This window comes from Canis aureus, chromosome 16, assembly GCF_053574225.1.
Source record: "Canis aureus isolate CA01 chromosome 16, VMU_Caureus_v.1.0, whole genome shotgun sequence".
Taxonomy (NCBI): domain Eukaryota; kingdom Metazoa; phylum Chordata; class Mammalia; order Carnivora; family Canidae; genus Canis; species Canis aureus.
Genome location: NC_135626.1, coordinates 46278630 through 46297635, shown reverse-complemented (window position 1 = coordinate 46297635; position 19006 = coordinate 46278630). Strand labels below are relative to the sequence as shown.

At 36.4% G+C, this 19006-nt stretch overlaps 1 protein-coding gene across 11 annotated transcripts in view; it reads left to right on the top strand.

The window, feature by feature from the left end:
- CEP112 (centrosomal protein 112) overlaps nt 1–19006 on the top strand; it is a 392220-nt gene that overhangs the window by 62477 nt on the left and 310737 nt on the right. For all 11 annotated transcript variants that reach the window (XR_013354742.1, XR_013354744.1, XM_077853716.1 and 8 more), the window contains 4 exons: nt 4988–5074; nt 7468–7567; nt 10807–10925; nt 16931–17074. Coding sequence is in view for 9 of the 11 variants with exons in the window: in XM_077853716.1 (XP_077709842.1) it covers nt 4988–5074; nt 7468–7567; nt 10807–10925; nt 16931–17074 (450 nt within the window). In the remaining 2 variants the exon portion in view is untranslated. The remainder of the gene's footprint in view (nt 1–4987; nt 5075–7467; nt 7568–10806; nt 10926–16930; nt 17075–19006) is intronic.

Here is a 19006-nt window from a genome sequence, read left to right as displayed (position 1 = left end):
CCTTTCAGTGTTATTAATTTTGCTTTAAGTAGTTGTCTTTTGAGGAAATTAGGAGAAGAGAATGAAAGATGCTCTTTTGTATTTATCCACTTATTTACCCTCTCATGTACTCTTCTTTTTTTCATATCTGAGTTTGTATCTGGTATAATTTCCTTTCATCCTCAGGAACATCATTTATTATTTCTTGTTATGTACTTCTACTGGTGACAACTTGTGTTAGCTTTTCTTTTATCTGAAATGGTTCCCCCCGCCCCCCCCCGCCCCCTTTCAGCACTTCTGAGGTATTATTCTGTTGTCCTTTGACTTCTGTTGTTTCTTGTGAGGAGCAAGCAGTCATTCTTATTATTGTTCCCCTGTAGATAATGTCTCTTTTCTTCTGGCTGTTTTAAAAATTTTCTCTTTATTTTTGGTTTTCAGCAGTGTGACTGTAAGATGCCTAGATGTTATTTTCTTTGTATTTATCCTGCTCAGAGTTCACTGACTATCTTGGATCTCTAAGTTAGTGTTTATTTTTTCTCAAACTTGGGAAGTTCTTGGCCAATATTTCCTTAACTAGTTTCTCTCCCTTTCTCATTCCCCTCTTTAGGTATACTAGGCTCTTTGATTTTTGTCCCACAGCTTCCTAAAGTTTTGTTCATTTTTCATTGATTCTTTAATCTTTATTTCCCCTCAGGTCATTGAGCTACATCATTTCTACTGATGCATCATCAAATTTACAGACACTTTCTTCTGCCATCTCAAATGTGCACTTAAGCTTATCTAGAGATTTTTTTTCCTTTCAGTTATTATAATCTTCTGTTCTGGAATATCTACTTGTTTCTTTTTATAATTCCATTTTGCTGCTGAGATTCCTTATCTTTTCTCTCATTAAAATACATTTTTAATTTTTTGAATATATTTTCATTTAGTTCTTTGCACTGTTTATATTAACTGCTTTAAAGTCTTGCGTGCCAAGTAGGTTCATCCTTTTACTTATTTGTCTAGCTTATAGACAACATTTTTCTTTTCATGTTTGTTAATTTCTGTGTGAAGGACATTGTCACTATGGATGATACATTTTAGAGACCTCTAGATTCTGTGGTCTTCCTCCATAGAATAGTGATTTTTGTTGTTGTTTTTATGGGCTGTTCAGTTATTGGTTAATAACCTCTAACTTGTGTAAACTTGGCGTTACATTCCATTAAGGCAAATATGTGGAAAGTCAGAGATATTTCCCAAACTCCGCCAACGTGGTGGAATCTAATCTACAAGCTCTGTCTCTTCTGAGGATCTTATAAAAATTTGGTTTTAAACTTCATTGGGTAGGTTTAGGATAAGCCTAAAGTGTGGCCTTTGTGGTATTTTGGCTGAATGCCCAGGTATTCCCAAGTTGTTAGGAAGATGCCTCTAGTTTGTTTGGGCTGGGCCTTCAATATATCTCACAGCACTGTGTGATCTGTGGTATCTATTCTATTTTCTACCTTATAGCAGCCATTGCCTGGTTATTTAACCTATGCATGCACCCCATGTGCCAAATGCACATACATCCCAGCCATGGTCAAGGACTGGCAGTGGTTCCTGGTGGCAGTTCTCATCTCCCCTAGTGCCCTATACTTAAGATTCCAGCTTCTTCAGTTGTCCTGAACTCTGATCTTTACCTTCCCAGTTCAGTAGAGTTTTGGGTCTCTGCTTGGACTGTGTTTGTGCCCAGGAATGATAGTGGGGCTCAACTTAGGAGGATGTCAGTATCACACTGCCCATTTCCTAATACCTGGGAATGGTCACCTCCTACATTTCATACCATTTAGTGCTTGTTAACAGTGGGAGGTGAGAAGTAGCCTCATTATAATCTGAAGTAGACCCCCATGGTTCTTCACTTTGAAATTGATAGTGTATATGCTAAGCCCAGTTGAAGAAAACTTAAATGTTGTTTGGAATCAGATTTACTGGCGGGGGTGGGGTAGGGGATGGGAGGTGCGGGGTGGGGTGGGGTGGGGGGTGTCAAATTAGAAGTGCTCTATTCAGTCTTTGAATTAAAGTCTTTGTGTTAAATTAAGCAAGGATGTTTACTATCTTTCCATATGCATATGGTATGTGTATATAAACGCACAAAGATGTATGCATGTCTGTATATCTATATCATGTGTCCTGTAATGTCTTTATATACTATACTAGTAAGATCATTTCTATATTCTAATCCTGATAATTAATTTATCATGAATCATGCCCCAGAGCACAGGCAGAAATATAGAGCTATTCTGTGGTGTCAAGGTAAGAGTTTCCAGAAAAGAGATACTCCTTTATTATTATTATTTTAGGATGACAGTAGAGAAACTTTCTTTTTAGTACTACCCTTATAATAACTTGGTGTTCTCTCTTTTAACCAAGTTACCAAATGTTACATTGGCAATATTGGGACAAACCAACCTCCTCCTAATAAGATGGAATGAAAAAGGACACAGTGTCATGTTAGTGTTAATCTTGCCAAAATGTAGTAAGTCTAGTCATTAGGAAACATCAGACAAATCCAAATTGGGAGACATTTAATGATTGGCTGTGCTCTTCAAAAATGTCGAGATCAAGAAACACAAAGGCTGTTCTAGATTAAAGGAGATACAGTTGATATGATATCTACAGGCAGTTTGTGAATTGGATCTTGAATTGGGCAAAAATAGAAATAAATATCATTATTGTGATAATTGATAAAGCTTGACTGTAGATTGTGCATTAAGTAATGTTATTGTGTTCTATTACATTGCCTGGTTTTGATAATGACTGTGGTTGTGGAAGATAGCATCTTTGTTTTAAGGAAATATACAGTGAAGCTTTTAGGACAAAGAAGCATGATGTCTCTAGCTTTCTCACAAATGGCTTAGAAAATAGTTTTATGTACAAGTAGATATAGATATAAGAAATGATAAAGCACATCAGGCAAAATGTAAACAGTTTGTGAATCTAGATGGAGGCATATGGGAATGCCTTCTAATATTATTGCAACTTTTCTTTAAATTTAATATTATACTAAAGCAAAAATTATAGCAGAAAAATCAAATTTAGACATATCTCTATGGTTGCAAGAACAGAGATCCATCAAGCTTCCCTGAAATAAAAAGGAATACAAAAACCCTCAAATTCAAATATGCCTAGTGTCATGGAGACTATTAGGGCCTGAGTTTGCTTAGTGAATATTTCAGATGCTGTGTGGCTTCTAGTCTTTGCGGTGTTGGTTATGTGCTTTGCTGTGTTCTGTATAATGGATTCATCTGCTTTCTCTTGGTTCCTGCCCTTCTAGAACTTATTTGTTCCTCAAAGTTGCTAACTTGCTATTCTAGTTTCAGATTCTTAAGAGAGAGCATTTGAATGATTATTCTCCAACTAATGGATTGGTTAAGCATATGTCAGGTGTTTATTCCTAATCTGGTCAACCAGGATTGAAAAGTGGGACAGATGGGGAGGAGGTGGATTGGGTTATGGCTACATAGTTCCATGGCATTTAAGGCTGATCCTCAGAAGCCAGGGTATGACAAATTCTCTCGAAGGTGTTGTGGAAATATATGGCAATGAATTCTGTCTCCTGTATATGCCCAGCTTGCTTATATTGCTTTTTGAGTTTATTTTTCAATAGAGTCCTAAAATGCTTCTGTTCAGGATCTTCATGTAGACTTAGATCACCCAGCCCCCTTTCTGCTAGAATGAGGAAGAAGTGACAAAGGGAGTTAGAGGCAAAAGAATGGAATCATTAAGTATTTCTTCCTTTTGTGTAGTAAATGGATGACTGCTGCCCTCTCCACCGCTCAGTGTTTTTAAAACATCATGAGACTGTGTTAACTTTGTTTGTAAAAGTTTTAAATTTCATTTTACTATGTTGATTTGATCATGCATGTTTATCTTAAGTTCAGATTCATTACTTTTTTGAAATAGCAATTGAAAAATATAAAGTGTTTCAAACATTTTCAAGAGAGTATTTTGACAGTACATTTGTATTATTTTAAAAGAAAATTTTCCTGAAGGTTGTAGACTAATTTTTTTGAGTACCTACTTTTGTGCCATGTAGTGTTCTAAATGTAGCTACTTAAATGATACTATTAAAATAAGCTTCACTGCTCATTGAGGTAAGGATAATTAATCTTAACTAGCAGGAGAGGAAATAGAGTCTCGAAATGGTGACTTGCCCAAAGTCACAATAGTTAATGTAGTGGGAGGAGAATTCGCAATAGAATTGAAGTCTGTCAGACTCTAGTGTATATATTCTTTCAAAGGGTAAGGGCATCAGATGCTCCCAAACTTTTACATTTGAGATAATCAATTTCATGTTATTCATCTTAAAACCTGCCACTATTTTAATTCTGAGTTGTGCCGGTTATTATCTACAAGGATTGGTTACATTTTTGACTGGCTTTGCTTAGAACACTGGTACAGTAGATATTGGTTTGATAAGGATAGGGGTTGTTAATGAATGCTCAAAAGGAGATCAAGTTACTTCCTTGAAGTAGTTGGAATCTACGACTCCAGGAGATAGAACGGAAGATCTATTAAGAGAAATGTGTAATTATCAGTAATATGCCATAATTGTGGACATCCACTCTCAACTTGTCATAATTAAGTATGTAGGTAAATAAGAGTAGTTTTAATGAGCATGTAGATATGAGAATAAAACAGTAAAAAGGTTAAATAGAGACTCAAAAATAGTAAACAAAGGCTGAACTACTTTGGGATTTAGCAAAAATAACTTCTTTTGAGGGGTGGCAGGAGGGGGGATAACTGCTGAATCTGTATTTAGTAGTCTCAGTTTTGCCTTTCCAGTGAAATGTATTTGAAAATTAGCCTGGAAGTAAGCAAAGAATGTCACCAATGTGTTGGTGAAATGATGTGATCGCTAGACCAGTGACTATAAGAAAAAAGTGGAAAGTGATACTCTCACATCGGGAATTATTTTAGTTTAATTGTGTGCTTTTGCCAAAGGGAAAAAAAGTATGTTAATAACACCTTTAAAATGTTTTTCTTGAAGTTGGACATAAAAACAAAAATGTTGGAAGCTAAATGTCACGAGGAGAAGCTTAAACTGCAGCAGAAACATGATGCCGATGTTCAGAAGGTAGGGTATCTGCTATAATATTCTTGTATTAATATTGAATACTCAGAATAGTCTAGCTCTTGTGACCATCATCCCACCATCCATTTATTTATGTACTTATAACTGTGCTATAAATGGAATTGGTTAAATTAATAATTTGGCAAAGCTGACCTGTAAACTTCATTTTCTAAACAAATGTATTTAAGTAAATATCCTTATAGCTTGCATTGTTTGTTAGTTCTTCCTCTGATGTTTGAAGGCTGGACTTACAGTCTGTAATTATTACCTTTTGTAAAAGCTGAAGTAAGACATCAGCTGTAAACACTAGTGTTTGTTTTAGTCTGATACTTTTTTGGGTTTCTGGAAATTAACATTTTCTTTTTAATTAGAAAAGGAACTTTTGTATTTAGTTCTGTTTGGTATAGACTGCATGTATCATGATGGTAGCACTGAATGTAGGCTTCTTTTTTCAGTAGTTCATTGGAATTTATGCCTTTTAATGTTTCAATTTGTTTTTTTAAAGAAAACTTATTTTTCTTAATGGGCACAGCACCAATAAGCAATTTATAGTTATCCTACTTGGAATTTGAATGAATGTTAGTCTATTTTAGTATTGTTTAAAAAGTTGTGTGATGTTTTTACATATTTAATACATGAAGATCAATCCAAATAGAAACTTGGCATTTACTGTTTCACAATGAAGCCTGATCCTGCCTCACAAAACTGAGTGACAGAGATGGTGGCAGAGACTTGAGGCCACACATCACATATCCACACTTTCTCAAAAGCTGAAAATATATTAATATTTAGTCAGGTGCCTATTTGGCTCTTTTTCTTTCAAAGCAACAAGAGGGAAACCACGGATTGAAAATTAGAAAGAGAAAAATATTGAATCCTTTTCCTTCTTCTTTCTTTCCCATTCACATTTTAAAGGCCAGTATTACTTTCTGCTCTTACTAGAATTTTACCTTAGCTTAAATTGGATAGATAAAAACAGCTCTATGTCACAAATATGTTAGAGATTTATAATGTAACTTTAATATAACATAATGTATATCCAAATGAAATAGAATCTAGTGATGTATAAGATAAACAAGTATAAAAATAAACTTGGAAAAATCATAGTAATAGAGTTTGAAATAGGCTCCTTGGTATGTCCGTTACAAAAATCTATTCTAAGAAAAACATTTAATAATAAAATTCTTTCCAGGAATTCCTCTTTTAAAATAAATTCTGCGTGAAAAAAGAAAGCAATGCAGCTAGTTTGAAACGCCAGGTAAAATATAAATAAAATCCTTGACCTTATGCCAGATTTGGAAAGTATATTCATCGGTTTGTTGCTTGGATGGCATTTTCTAAGTGTCAGAAATTGGGGAGGAACAAAATTAGAGTTTTTTATCTTTTTGTGGACATTTTTTCTTTTTATGCTTGTTTATGAACATTAGGATCAAACTAGCTCCTTTTCTTATTTACCAATCATTCTTAGAGTTTGAACTAAAACTTTTACTGATAGTAAAAGCACTAAGAAAAAGTTAGATGTTTGTGAATAATGCCTCCTGCCATTTAACAAAAATTTTTAATTTATTTTTTTCTGCCATTTTTTTTTTAAAGCTGAATTTGGGTGTATAGGAAATATACTCTAACTATAAGAAAAATGGATATTCATACTTCTGCCTCAATTTGGTTTTCTTTTTTCCCCTTTGTTAGCACATTTTTTGTCCTACTTGCTGGCTACTATGTTTTGGTTATTTCTCTATTTTTTTGGGGGGGGGGTACGTGTGTGTAGATATATTTAGAAGTATAAAATCATGATTTAATCTTATAAAATGATTCATTTAAAACTTCTGACATAGTACAATTAATGATGTAAAAAATTCATGCAATTTTTGGCTTGTTTTGAACTTATTTTTTGATTCATAATAGCAGAGCTAGATATAAAAGAAGCTTATTATAGCACATCTTCCCATGTATCTGGGATTCTTGTTATTATGCGTGAAAAAGAAAGGACACCAGAGGGAGGATCCAGGGGACCACTCATCTGAAGATGTTCTGTCCCAGTGCAGTGGGGAGGGGATTTTGCTGAGCCAACATGCCAATTTTCTGATGGTTTCTCTTTGCTACCTTATGACACTTTAATCTCGGAATTATATCTTAGAGACTCACCTAATTTATTATTTAGATTCTCAAGAATTGATACATTAGAATTGGAAGCTGATAACATATTTCTTTCAGTAATCAATTATTGTATTTGATATTTCCTCAATGCACTAAAATATAATTTTTACATCTTTTTTGGGAAACCATTAATGGGATTAGCTGAGATAGACTTGCAAAAAATATTGTGCTTGTTTTAAAAAGTTATGTGTCCTATGTATAAAAAATAGTTTACTAAAGCATTTTAAATTCATTTGCAGATTTTAGAAAGAAAGAATAATGAAATAGAAGAATTGAAAACTTTATACAAAAAGAAACAATATGAAATGGAGGAGACTATTAGAAAACTTGAAATGAAAGGTGATGTTTTATTACATTAGTTTTTAAAAAGCATTCGCATTTTATTTTATTGGCTATATAAAGTAAAATTTTATTTCTGACATGGGGATATTTCTGTGGATTTTCATATGTATGAGGAAAAACTGTGGGTGTGTATGAAGGCATGTGGTGTGATGTGTGTGTGATGTGTATGTGCAGGTGGTATGTGTATATGTGCGTATATGTATGGGGTGTGGGATATGTGTATATATGGATGTGTATGTGTGTGTATGGGGTACATGGGGTAGGTGTGTGTGGGTGTGTGTATGTGGTATGTGGTGTGTATGATAATGTGGTGTGTGTATATATGTATGTGGGATATGGAGTATGTGATTTGTGTATGTATATGTGTGTATGGTGTGTGTGTGCATATGGGGTACATGGGGTATGTGGGATATGGAGTATTTCATGTGTATGGTATGTGTGTATGTGAATGTGTAGGTATGTGGGATATGGAGTATGTAGTGTGTGTATATGTGCATATGTTGTGTGTGTGTATGTACGCACATGGGGTGTGGTGTGTGTGTGTGTGTGTGTGTGGTGGCGGTAGTGGTAGTTGGTTTGGTTAAGGAGTTGGATGAGTCTGTCACTCTTCCTCCCTCTTCTTAACGCTCTCTCTCCTTATTGGACTGGAACTGCCCTGGGTGGGTTATAGATTAGAGCTTACTGGCTTTCACAGGGAAGTCTAGGGAAATTACTCCTGTTGGTCTAATAAAATTCAATGCATTAATTATCTACTTTAAGCTTTGTGGTATATGCTGGCATTGTGATTGACAGAACAAACATTTAAAAAGTATTCCCCCTTTATACTTTCATTACGAAGGAAGAGAAAGCATGTAATCAAGTGTAAAATCGACTATGACTGTAGGTTACAAAATTGAAATGCAACAGTGGTCAGAGAGAGTGAATGTTGAAAATATGTTTTGGAGAAAGGAACTTTAAAAGTTTTGTCAGATTTGTTTAGTTTGAAGAGTTTCGAGTACAGGGATAGGTATATACTGTGTTGTCAGGTATGGGGAGGATGCTGCTGAACCGCTGGGCTCGAGTGGATATCCTATACCATTAGGAGGATTGAAAAGGACTAGACATGGGACTTGGCCTGACTTAACCATGACCTTGAGTTTCAGACTTTGAGGTTTCAAGTTTACCTGTAGATGTTGGGAAGTCAGAGAAGATTTTTGAGAGGTGAGCTTTAGGACCTCATGTTTTAGGAAAGTAGCCTGTTAACGGTGGGTGTGCCAAACAAGGTGAGGCTTGTTTCTAGTTTGTTATAATAAAAGCAACATGGAGGTGGGGTAGAGAGAGAAAGAAAAAGAGAGAGAATGCATTCTACTTATTAGAAACATGGGCTCTAATCCCAGTTCTGCTGTTTCAGTGTCTGCTATATGACATCAGGAAATTTCTGGGCCATGGCTTAACCATTATAAAATGGTGAGGTATAAAATCCCTTCCAACTCAAGGATGTTCTGCTTCCATGTTTCTGTGACTTTGCATGTGAGGTGATAAGGACCTAGAATGCCTAAATGATGGTGAGGGTGAGGAGGGTAGTGAGAGTGGAAGTGAAGAAGATATTTTGGAGGATTTGGTGAAGGTAAGGTATAGGCGATGGGAGAGGTTTCTGTTTAGGGTTTCCATATGGAACTTACTGGCTCTCTCCCAAACCACCAAGCCTGAATGTATCTGAGAGGATGGTAATGCCCTTGAAATATAGGGTGGCAATTACATATACAAGTAAATTAATAAAATATATATTTTTAGGTTTATTTCCAGCCTTAAACGTTGGTGGGAGTAATTAGAAATTTGTTCAGGTTCTTTCGCCAAATATCAGTGGCTACAAAAATATTTAAAATTTTTTTTCTAAGTTTTCGTTTCTTACTCTGATTCAAACCAGGCAATTTAAACATACCTAAGGTTTAAAAATAATATTTCCTAAGACTTTTTGAATTGCAAACAGATCTTAGTTTTAATTTTGGAATTGTGAAGTAAAATGTTGTAGGTGCTAAAGACTATATGGTTAGCTTGGATCATTTGCCTGTTTCCCTCCTGTGTTACATAGTTGAGATACATGAGTGAAAGAAGTTTCTATGTAAATATTTATGAAAATTTTGCAATCTTATAGTAAGTGAGGAACATGTTCAGTAAGCTAGGAAAATAGTACATTCAAGCAAACATACAACTGAATTTACTTTACCCTCCAGAATTTATTTTACATGAATATATTAAACAAATTTTCACTTAAATCAGCAGTAATTCAAAGCATTTTTAAAAAAGAAGATAGAAATCTAGATGATTTATAAGGAAAATGTTTTATACAATTTAAAGCCTATTTTGTTTCAGTAACATAAACCTTGGCAATGATTTTAATGTATCTAGGAGTGATGATATATTGAAATGATGGGTTCCTTCATCTGTATTCAGGATATATCTTTTTGAGTACTTGCCTGTATGGTAGTGTTTGTTATGCCTTGCAGATAAAAAGTTGAGATATCTTTCTCCTTGGGAGTTAGGCAAGTAAACCATTGTAACATATTAAAAGTGATAAGTGATTTATTGGAGAAATAGATGAGGTTCCCTGGGGATAAAGAGGAGTTTCTTCCTGTCTCTGCAAGGGAGAAATCTGGTTGGTGAATAGTTCATAAAGAAGATGATCCTTGAGTTGCAACTGAGGATAGGTAGGGGTTTTTTAACAAGGGAGGGATGGGCATTCCACATAATAAATGATCACAGTTAGGCAGTGAAAGAATGTGGCCTCAGGAAGCTGTAGATAGGTTGGTGTGTTTACAATACAAGGTTAAAAATACGGAGGTGGTGAGAGATATGGCCAGGAAGTAGTCACATCATGTAGAATTGTTTTCCATATTAGAGATTTTTGGCTTTTACCTTTTAGGTGAGGGAAGCTGTAGAAAGATTTCAAGTCTAGGAGTAACGGTTCTGGGGTTGTGCTATAGAAGGTCCTCTTCAGAGCAATGGAGGACCCACTGGGAGAGAATGATATGGAGGTCAGAACACTGTTAAAATCACCTACAGAGTGATAAATAATGGATTCAACCAAGGCTTTGGTAGTAGGAATGGAGGAAGGAAGGACTAAGAGATACTTTAGACAATTGAGAAGACTGGCAGAAAATGAAATTATCTGTTAACTGTTAAACCATATTTTTTGTCATCAGACTCTTATGAGGTAGCTAGAATTGGCTTAACTATGTTTCCATCATTTTTGACAGTTCAGACCCTTATACGTGACTGTCAAGTTATCAGAGAAACCAAAGAAAACCAGATTACGGAGCTAAAAAAGATGTGTGAACAGAGTACAGAATCTCTGAATAATGATTGGGAAAAAAAGGTAAGCGTCATAAAATAAAATAATGATGGAAAATACAAAGGTTTATGCCTCAAAGTAATATATTTAATTATAAAAATAATGAATGTTTACAGAACATACAGAAAAGCATGAAAAAAGAAAATTAAAATAACTTAAAATTTAAGACCAACTGTCTAGAAATAGCTGCTGCTCATGTTTTGGTATATTTTCTCTAGTCTAATGGCTTATAAAGTAGTTTTCACTTAGAAAATTTACTTTTGACTAATTCTTTAATTTCATTTTCTGAATTTTTTGTTATAGCATATGGATTTTAAGAAAAATTAGGGAAAAAGCAGTAAGATAATTTTTGGAAATTTTACCTTTTTAATTTTGGACTTAGGCCACTGGATCATTTCTTTTCTGAAATTTCAGATAACACAATATTTATAGTATAAACTTATTTTTGATGTAAACAAAATCAGTAGTGGATGGGTTATTGGAGAAGCATTTAATTTAATTAAGAAAAATATTTTCATATAGTTTAGTAGTGCCAAGAGAAATGTAATAAAAATACTTCTTATTTACGAATCTCACATAGTCATATAGTACTTTCACTTAGGAGCCCTTAGCCATTAGTTCAAATTACAATATGTGTTTAAAATAAATTAGGTATGTCACTTCTTTTGAGGTATTCTATCATAAAGATAACTCATATTGTTAACTCATATTTCTCTTAATTATGGTCTGAATTCAAAATATTTTACTGACAGTTACAAGTGTCGTTCCAAGCAGATACTGTTGGTCTGAAATATGTCCTGGTGATGGCAGCTTTAGGATGAGTCTGGGAAGTACACTGCAGATATATTAGGATGCATAGAGTGATCTCTTTTCTGATTTTATTTTGTCAATTTCTGTGTTTTTTTCCTCTTTCTCTTTTTTCGGTTTTATGTATTCTATAAATCTGGCATATTTTTGTGTTTGTTGCAGGTGCATTGTGTATATAGCAGGACCCCTTCCTTCTTTTGCCTGAATTCCCTAGTTCAGTTTAAATTGCCAAGTATTGGAAAAGTCTGCTGTGTTCAAGGATACATTTTATTTCTTCAGTTGGATTAACAAGTCTCTCTTACAGCTGCCTAATAATTAGTGGATATGAATGTTCTGCAAACGTGATTGAAAGTCTTTTTTATGAAGTACAACTGCATGTAAATATGAGAGAAAATGTGGTGCAAGATAGGTACCAAAAATTAATAAGCAGATGATAGATGTGCTTTGTGATTTATGTAGTTATTTGTTAAAAAATTATTAAGCATCTACATGGACAGGTGGTATGAGTGTGCATACATGTGCATGTATATTTATACACATGGGTGTATGGTGTGTGTGCGTGTGCATGTGTGTATGCTTGTGCCCGTGTGTGCATGTACTCCATAATGTCCCTAATAGAAATCTCCATCCCACCTTTTTCATTCCAAGTCCGTTATACAACTACCTAGTTAAGATCTCTCCTTGACCTGAATCTCATCATTCTCTCCAAACCTCATTTTCTTCCTTTGTTGCTAAAATGATCTCCTCCTAGGGCTTTTCCCTGATTTCCTCTTCCCTGTGGCAATGCTATCTGCCCAGCTGCTTAGACTCTTCTTTTTGCCTTACCTATTACATCCAGTGACTTGCTAAATTCTACTTGTTTTGTTCACTCTACTTGTTTTGTTTTTCACCGCTGTTTCCTCTCTAGTTCCAGAGACGATCACCCTTTCCTATATTTGCTCTAAATGGACTCTCTGCACCTCTTTAGTCCATGCCCCATAATAATACACCACACTGATGGTCTTTCTAACACATATCTGGTTTCCCTAACCACCATGTTTAAATCACTCCAGTGGTTTTCGCAGTGGGAAATTTATGTGGCTCTTCATAACTGAGACTGTCTCTTTCAAGCCTCACCTTCTGTCACTACACTTGTACTTTTGTACTAGTTTCATGGAACTTTCCCAGTTATCTGACTATCATGTTCTTTCTAATGTGTGGGCCTTTAAAAACATTGAAACATTGAATTATGATTCACATACCATAAAATTCATCCTCTTAAAATGTGGGTACAGTTTAGTGGTTTATACTTACAAGGTTGTGTGACCATCATCACTATCTAATTTCTAGGACATTTCTGTCACCCTAGAAAGAAACCCATTGCCAGTCAATTTCTGTTTCCCCTTCCTCCAGCCTCTTGCAACCACTAATCTACTTTCTGTCTCTAGAGTTTTGCTTATAGAATCACATGCCATGTGGCATTTTGTGACTGACTTCTCTCACTTACCATGTTTTTTTTGAGTTTCATCATGTTGTGGTATGAATCAAGAGTTCAGTCAGCATTAAAGCTGAATAATCTGTTGAATGGATATACTGCATTTTGTTTATCCATTCATCAGTTGGTGGGCATTTGAATTGATTTCATTTTTTGGATATCATGAATAACGCTACTATGAAAATTTATGTACAAGTTTTTGTCTGAACATATGTTTTCATTTCTCTTGGCTATTGTTTGGGGAAAAACACTGCTTGTGTTTTCCTTCACTCATATATTCATAATACTTCTGACTCCATATATGTGGGTTTTCTACACATCAGGCGATTTTCTTGGATACCAACTGGATGTCCTGTAATTCAACTAAATTTGATACTGTTTGCCTAGACTTAGTTGGTGTCAGATCCTACAAGATAAGGGCTAAATCCCACATCAGATGTCAATCAAAAGTCCCAGATTGTTGCCTGTACTTCTTACCAAACAGCTATATAGTAGTAGCAGAAGCCCTTCTTGGATTCTGTGATTTGCTGGAATAGCTCACAGAACTTAGGGAAACATTACTTACATTCATTATTTTATTATAAAGGATATAATAGTAGATACTGATAAATCACCAGATGAAAAGATACACAGGGCTAGGGGCAGAGAATTTCCATGCCCTGTCCTGGCACACCACTCTCACATGAGTACCTTCATGTGTTCACCAACCCAGAATCCCTCCAAATCCCAAACTTTTAAGATATTTAGGGAGGCCTTATTATGCAGGCATGAGCAACAGTAAATTTAATATTCAGCTACTCTTCCCTTCCTAGAGGGTGGGGAGTAGGGCTGAAAGTTACAAGCTTCTAATCTGGCTTGACCATCTAGATCACCAGCCCCCATCCCAGGAGCCCATCAAAAGTCACCTTATTAGAACCACACAGACTTCTTTCACCTAGGAAGTTCTACGGGATTTAGGATCTCTAAATCAGGAGCCAGGGTCAAAGACCAAATATTAGAACAAAAGATGCTCCTAGTACTCTTATTACTTAGGACATTACAAGGATTTTAGCTTTGTGCCATGAAGTGGGGGCACAGACCAATATATGTAATTTTCTGTCATTTCACAGGTATATACCTAGTAGTGGAATCTCTGAGTTACGTGGTAATTCTGTGCTTAACATTTCAAGGAACTGCCTGTTTTCCAAAGTGGCTACACCATTAACCTGTGGGCTTTTACAGTACTTCCCCCATCTATTTAGACAGATTGCTGTTTTCTCTGGGTCCCTTCTAGCATGAGGCAACTACATGGTCAAATGTACATATATAGGATGCTGGTGTCCATATGTAGGATGCGGGGAGGGCCTTCTGCATCCCCTGTACCCATTGCCAAACCCTGACTAAAAAAATGTATAGATCTCCTCATTATCAGTGCTCTGGTGGCATCCTGATGGCTTAATAAACCTTAGCAAGGTCTGTACTTCAGAGCATGACAAATATTTGCTGCTAAAACAGTATATCACTCAGGGGAATATTTGCCCTTTAAAGCCTCCCAACCAAGTTGCCTGGACTCCAATTCATTGGTAGGTTTGGGAAAGCTCTCAGTGATGTATTATGCCTTGTATGTGGTAGATACTAATAAAATTTCTGGATGAATACTGGAGTATTAGTCATCTCCAGTCAGATTATTAGACTACATACACCTGTTTGATCCTCAAAAGTATCAGCCAAATTAGAGCATACTTGTTTCTGCTGGTATCATGTTTACCCTTGCAGTCTTAACTATAAATTCCCTTGATGAAATAACTCTGACTTATAGACACACCTTCGGCTTCAGCAGGCACAGTCCCCGTGTAAATCAATTGTGGGATGCACCTGAGAATCCCAAAGGCACTAATGGATGACTAGATATAGTAGATTTGTAACTTTTGGTAGGCATATGTCCTAGGACCTCTGGGAGACCACAAACAAACCACTACAACATGATTAAAGCCACAAAATGCTAAGTGACCCTTTCGATCATGTCAGTCAACAGCGCTGAAATTTAGGTGCAGTGGGCTTAGCTACATTCATGTGCCAGCTAAGAGACTGACCTTTGACTATCAGACATTATTACACCAATTTAAAACAGACTTTGGCAAAAAATATAAACACAACATATCAGGGATTTTGGGGACCACTCAAAAATAGCCCAAACTAAAAAAAAAAAAAAAAAAAAAGTCCAAACTGCATATGTTAAATTTGTGAAACCCAAGGGTCTTCTTTTGTGTGGCTGTTGCTGAGCCACTCTTCCTGTTCCCCTAGAAATGAGAAAAGTTCTTGAGGCTCTTCCCAGTAATGGGCTCAATTACTGACTGCATTCTGCCTCGAGTTCCTACCATCTCTCAGGGTTTTCCCTGTTCTTTCAGTATCTTCTCAGTCAAATCAGAATCTACATGCATGTGTCTCTCCTAGTCATGAATGGGTTAATCAAATCTTTTAAACTCTTCTTGACTTCGTGCCCCCACCCCTGCCCCAGTTGAGTGAGCCTGGGGTTAGGTGCTGGGTTGGAGGTGGAGTGGGGAGTGGAGGTGGGGGTAGGGGTGAGGAGGTTGGTGGTAGAGGATAGGAGTTAGGCTCAGAATTTCACTTTCATTAAGATAAGTGAGGGAATGCCCCCAGGCTGGGAACAGATTTTTAACGCCCTTTGAAAGCTAGCCACTGAACCATGTTTTCTTTACCTTAAATTGATATTTTGTTGTTTCATCCATTTAAATGATGGATACATTATCTTCATAAAGACCTATATACAAGACGACAGGTAGTATACAGTTCTACTTAGAGAACTCTTTTCCTATTTGATTTATAAATGACATCTTTAAATCTACTTTTGTATAGATTATGGAATGGGTAAAAATAGTTTCTTGTCAGGGGTTAGGGTGAAGGAAAAACATTTTTAACATTACTCTTATACAAAATTTTGTGCAAATGGGATGAAAATCTTGGCAGTGAGATAATATTCCTAGTCAATAACAATATTATAAGTATTTCTATTTCCTGATTTTCAGGCAAATACTAGTGTTGTTTAGCTGAGGCATTGTGTTATCTGTACGATTTATTTACTATTTCTACCTGAAGTAGATAATTCCCTTTAATATTTGTTTATTCATTAAAATTTTCAGCTCAGGGAAGTGAAGAAAAAAGTTGTTTCTTTTCTTTAAAGATTTATTTATTTTAGAGAGAGAGAGAGAGAGAGAGGAAGAATCTCAAGCAGACTCCCTGCTGATCATGGAGCCTGATGCAGGTCTCTATCTCTCAACCCCAACATCATGACCTGGGCCAAAGTCAGGAGTTGAATGCTTAACCGACTGAACCACCCAGGCACCATGAAAAAAACTGTTTTTTTTTTTTTTTTTTTTAATTTTTTATTTATTTATGATAGTCACAGAGAGAGAGAGAGAGAGAGAGGCGGAGACACAGGCAGAGGGAGAAGCAGGCTCCATGCACCGGGAGCCCGACGTGGGATTCGATCCCGGGTCTCCAGGATCGCGCCCTGGGCCAAAGGCAGGCGCTAAACCGCTGCGCCACCCAGGGATCCCGAAAAAAACTGTTTATTAATCATGCTCTATATATCTTTACTTCAAATGTTTATTTATGAGTTTTATATCTTTTGTTGTTCAGGACCAAATAAATAGAGAAATATAAGAAAACATTTTTTTTCTGAATTGCAAAGTAGTCTCTTCTATCTTTAATAATAGTAAAAGAGTCACTTCTTGAATTCACTGTGTAGCTCCACAATGCTGTCGCAGAAATAGAAAAGGAAAAGTTTGATCTTCAAAAGCGGCACACGGAAAATATTCAAGAATTGCTCGAGGACACAAACGTGCGTCTGAATAAAATGGAGGGTGAATACATGGCACAGACACAGTCCACGGTGAGTCTTTTTTTTCCTTTTCTTGCCGTTTTAAGTAGCTATCCTATTAATCTCCATGACTCCATGCTTCCTCGATGTGTGCAGTGCATAAATAAATGTGTTATAGAATTAAAAAAAAAACGTTTTATCTTCTGACTTGATACAAAATTATATGCGACAATGGACAGCTCTTGAAGTCTGCTGTGGGATTTTGCTCTGGATTGTTCAGTGCCACTTTTTTTTTTTTTTTTTTTTTTTTGCTTAACCCCCAGAGGCCTTGATAAATCTTTTTTCTTGTTTTTTCACTGACTTTTAGGCTAGAGATCCTTCCTTCCTGTCTCCCTTCCTCTCTCTTTCCTTCTTTCTTTCTTTCTTTCTTTCTTTCTTTCTTTCTTTCTTTCTTTCTTTCTTTCTTTCTTTTTCTTTCCCTCTCTCTCTCCCTTTTTCTCCTTGTTTGTCTTTCTCTTTTCTTTTAATTTCATTTTGTTTTGTTTCATTTCAACTTGACCGAGGGACCAGACCCAGATATTGCATGGATAAACCCTAAAAATTCCCTTCCTGAAAAGATGGAGAAGGAAGTCACCAGAATTCACTGCAGAGTGACCAGTAGCTTTCTCTAAGGAAACATGAAGGATTCCCCTCAAGAAAGGAGAATTGGGGAAGCAGCAGGCTGCAGAGGGTAGGTCTGAGAGAGTGAGCATCTTCAGCCTTTGAGAAGGTTGGCTGACTTCCTAAAATATGTAAGCCTGAAACAGGTAGGCTCATGGGCACATGGTTGGGGCTCCTCATATGTGAGGCAAGTACACTTCATCAGTCTTGTTCCTAATATATGATATGACCTTGCAGAATGGTAGAGCCTCATGTACTAGGCTTGAACACAGTTCTCATTTTCCACTCATGGTTCACCCCAGCCAGCCTGGCTTGGCCATGTACTTCCTTGAATTTAAAGCTGTGGAATTTGAACAAGAGTCGGTTACTTAGGCTTATCTTGGAGATCCCTAGACCAGTTCTACAGACTATCTCACAGGGTTAAAGAAATGGGAAGCAGGATCCATAGTGATTTGGAATTTGGGCTTTAGGGTCTTGGGTTCAAATCCCAGTTTACTAGCTTGAGTGCCATGTAAGTTCTTCATTCACATGGTAATTTTCCTCATCTGTTGGATAGGATAACAGTAGTACAGCGTAATATATGTTGTTGGAAAATTTTTAAAAGATTTTATTTAGGGGATCCCTGGGTGGCTCAGCGGTTTGGCTCCTGCCTTTGTCCCAGGGTGTGATCCTGGAGTCCTGGGATTGAGTCCCGTGTTGGGCTCCTTGCATGGAGCATGCTTCTCCCTCTGCCTGTGTCTCTGCCTCTCTCTCTCTCTCTCTGTGTCTCATGAATGAATAAATAAAATCTTTAAAAAAATTATTTATTTATTTGAGAGAGAGATAGCACCAGAGAGAGACCATGTATGGACACAAACTGGGGGAGGGGCAGAGGGAGAGGGAGAAGCAGACTCCCCATTGAGCAAGAGGCCTGATGCAGGGCTCCATCTCAGGACCCCAGGATCATGACCTGAGCTGAAGGCATACCCAACTGAGCCACCCAGGCATCCCTATGGTTGGAAATTTTTAATAATTTAATACACATAAATTAAGTTACATAATAAGTGCTCAATAGCTAATTTAATATTATCTTTGAAAATGTAACATTTAAGAATGATAATCAAGAGAGACATATAAATGAGGACATGATGAATTCAAGAAGTTAACATTTGTTTGAAGATTGTGTTGGCCTCCATCCCCTCCCACAAAAATGATAGTAAAGGGATAAAGAAAAAGGTATAACTCAGAAGGGCAAATAGCATTTGGCAGTAATGAAATTTTTGGAGTTAGAAAGGCAGTGAGTAAACGGAAACTGACTTGTTCAAGAAAGCCGAATCCTAAACTAGCGCTGTAGAAATCTATAAG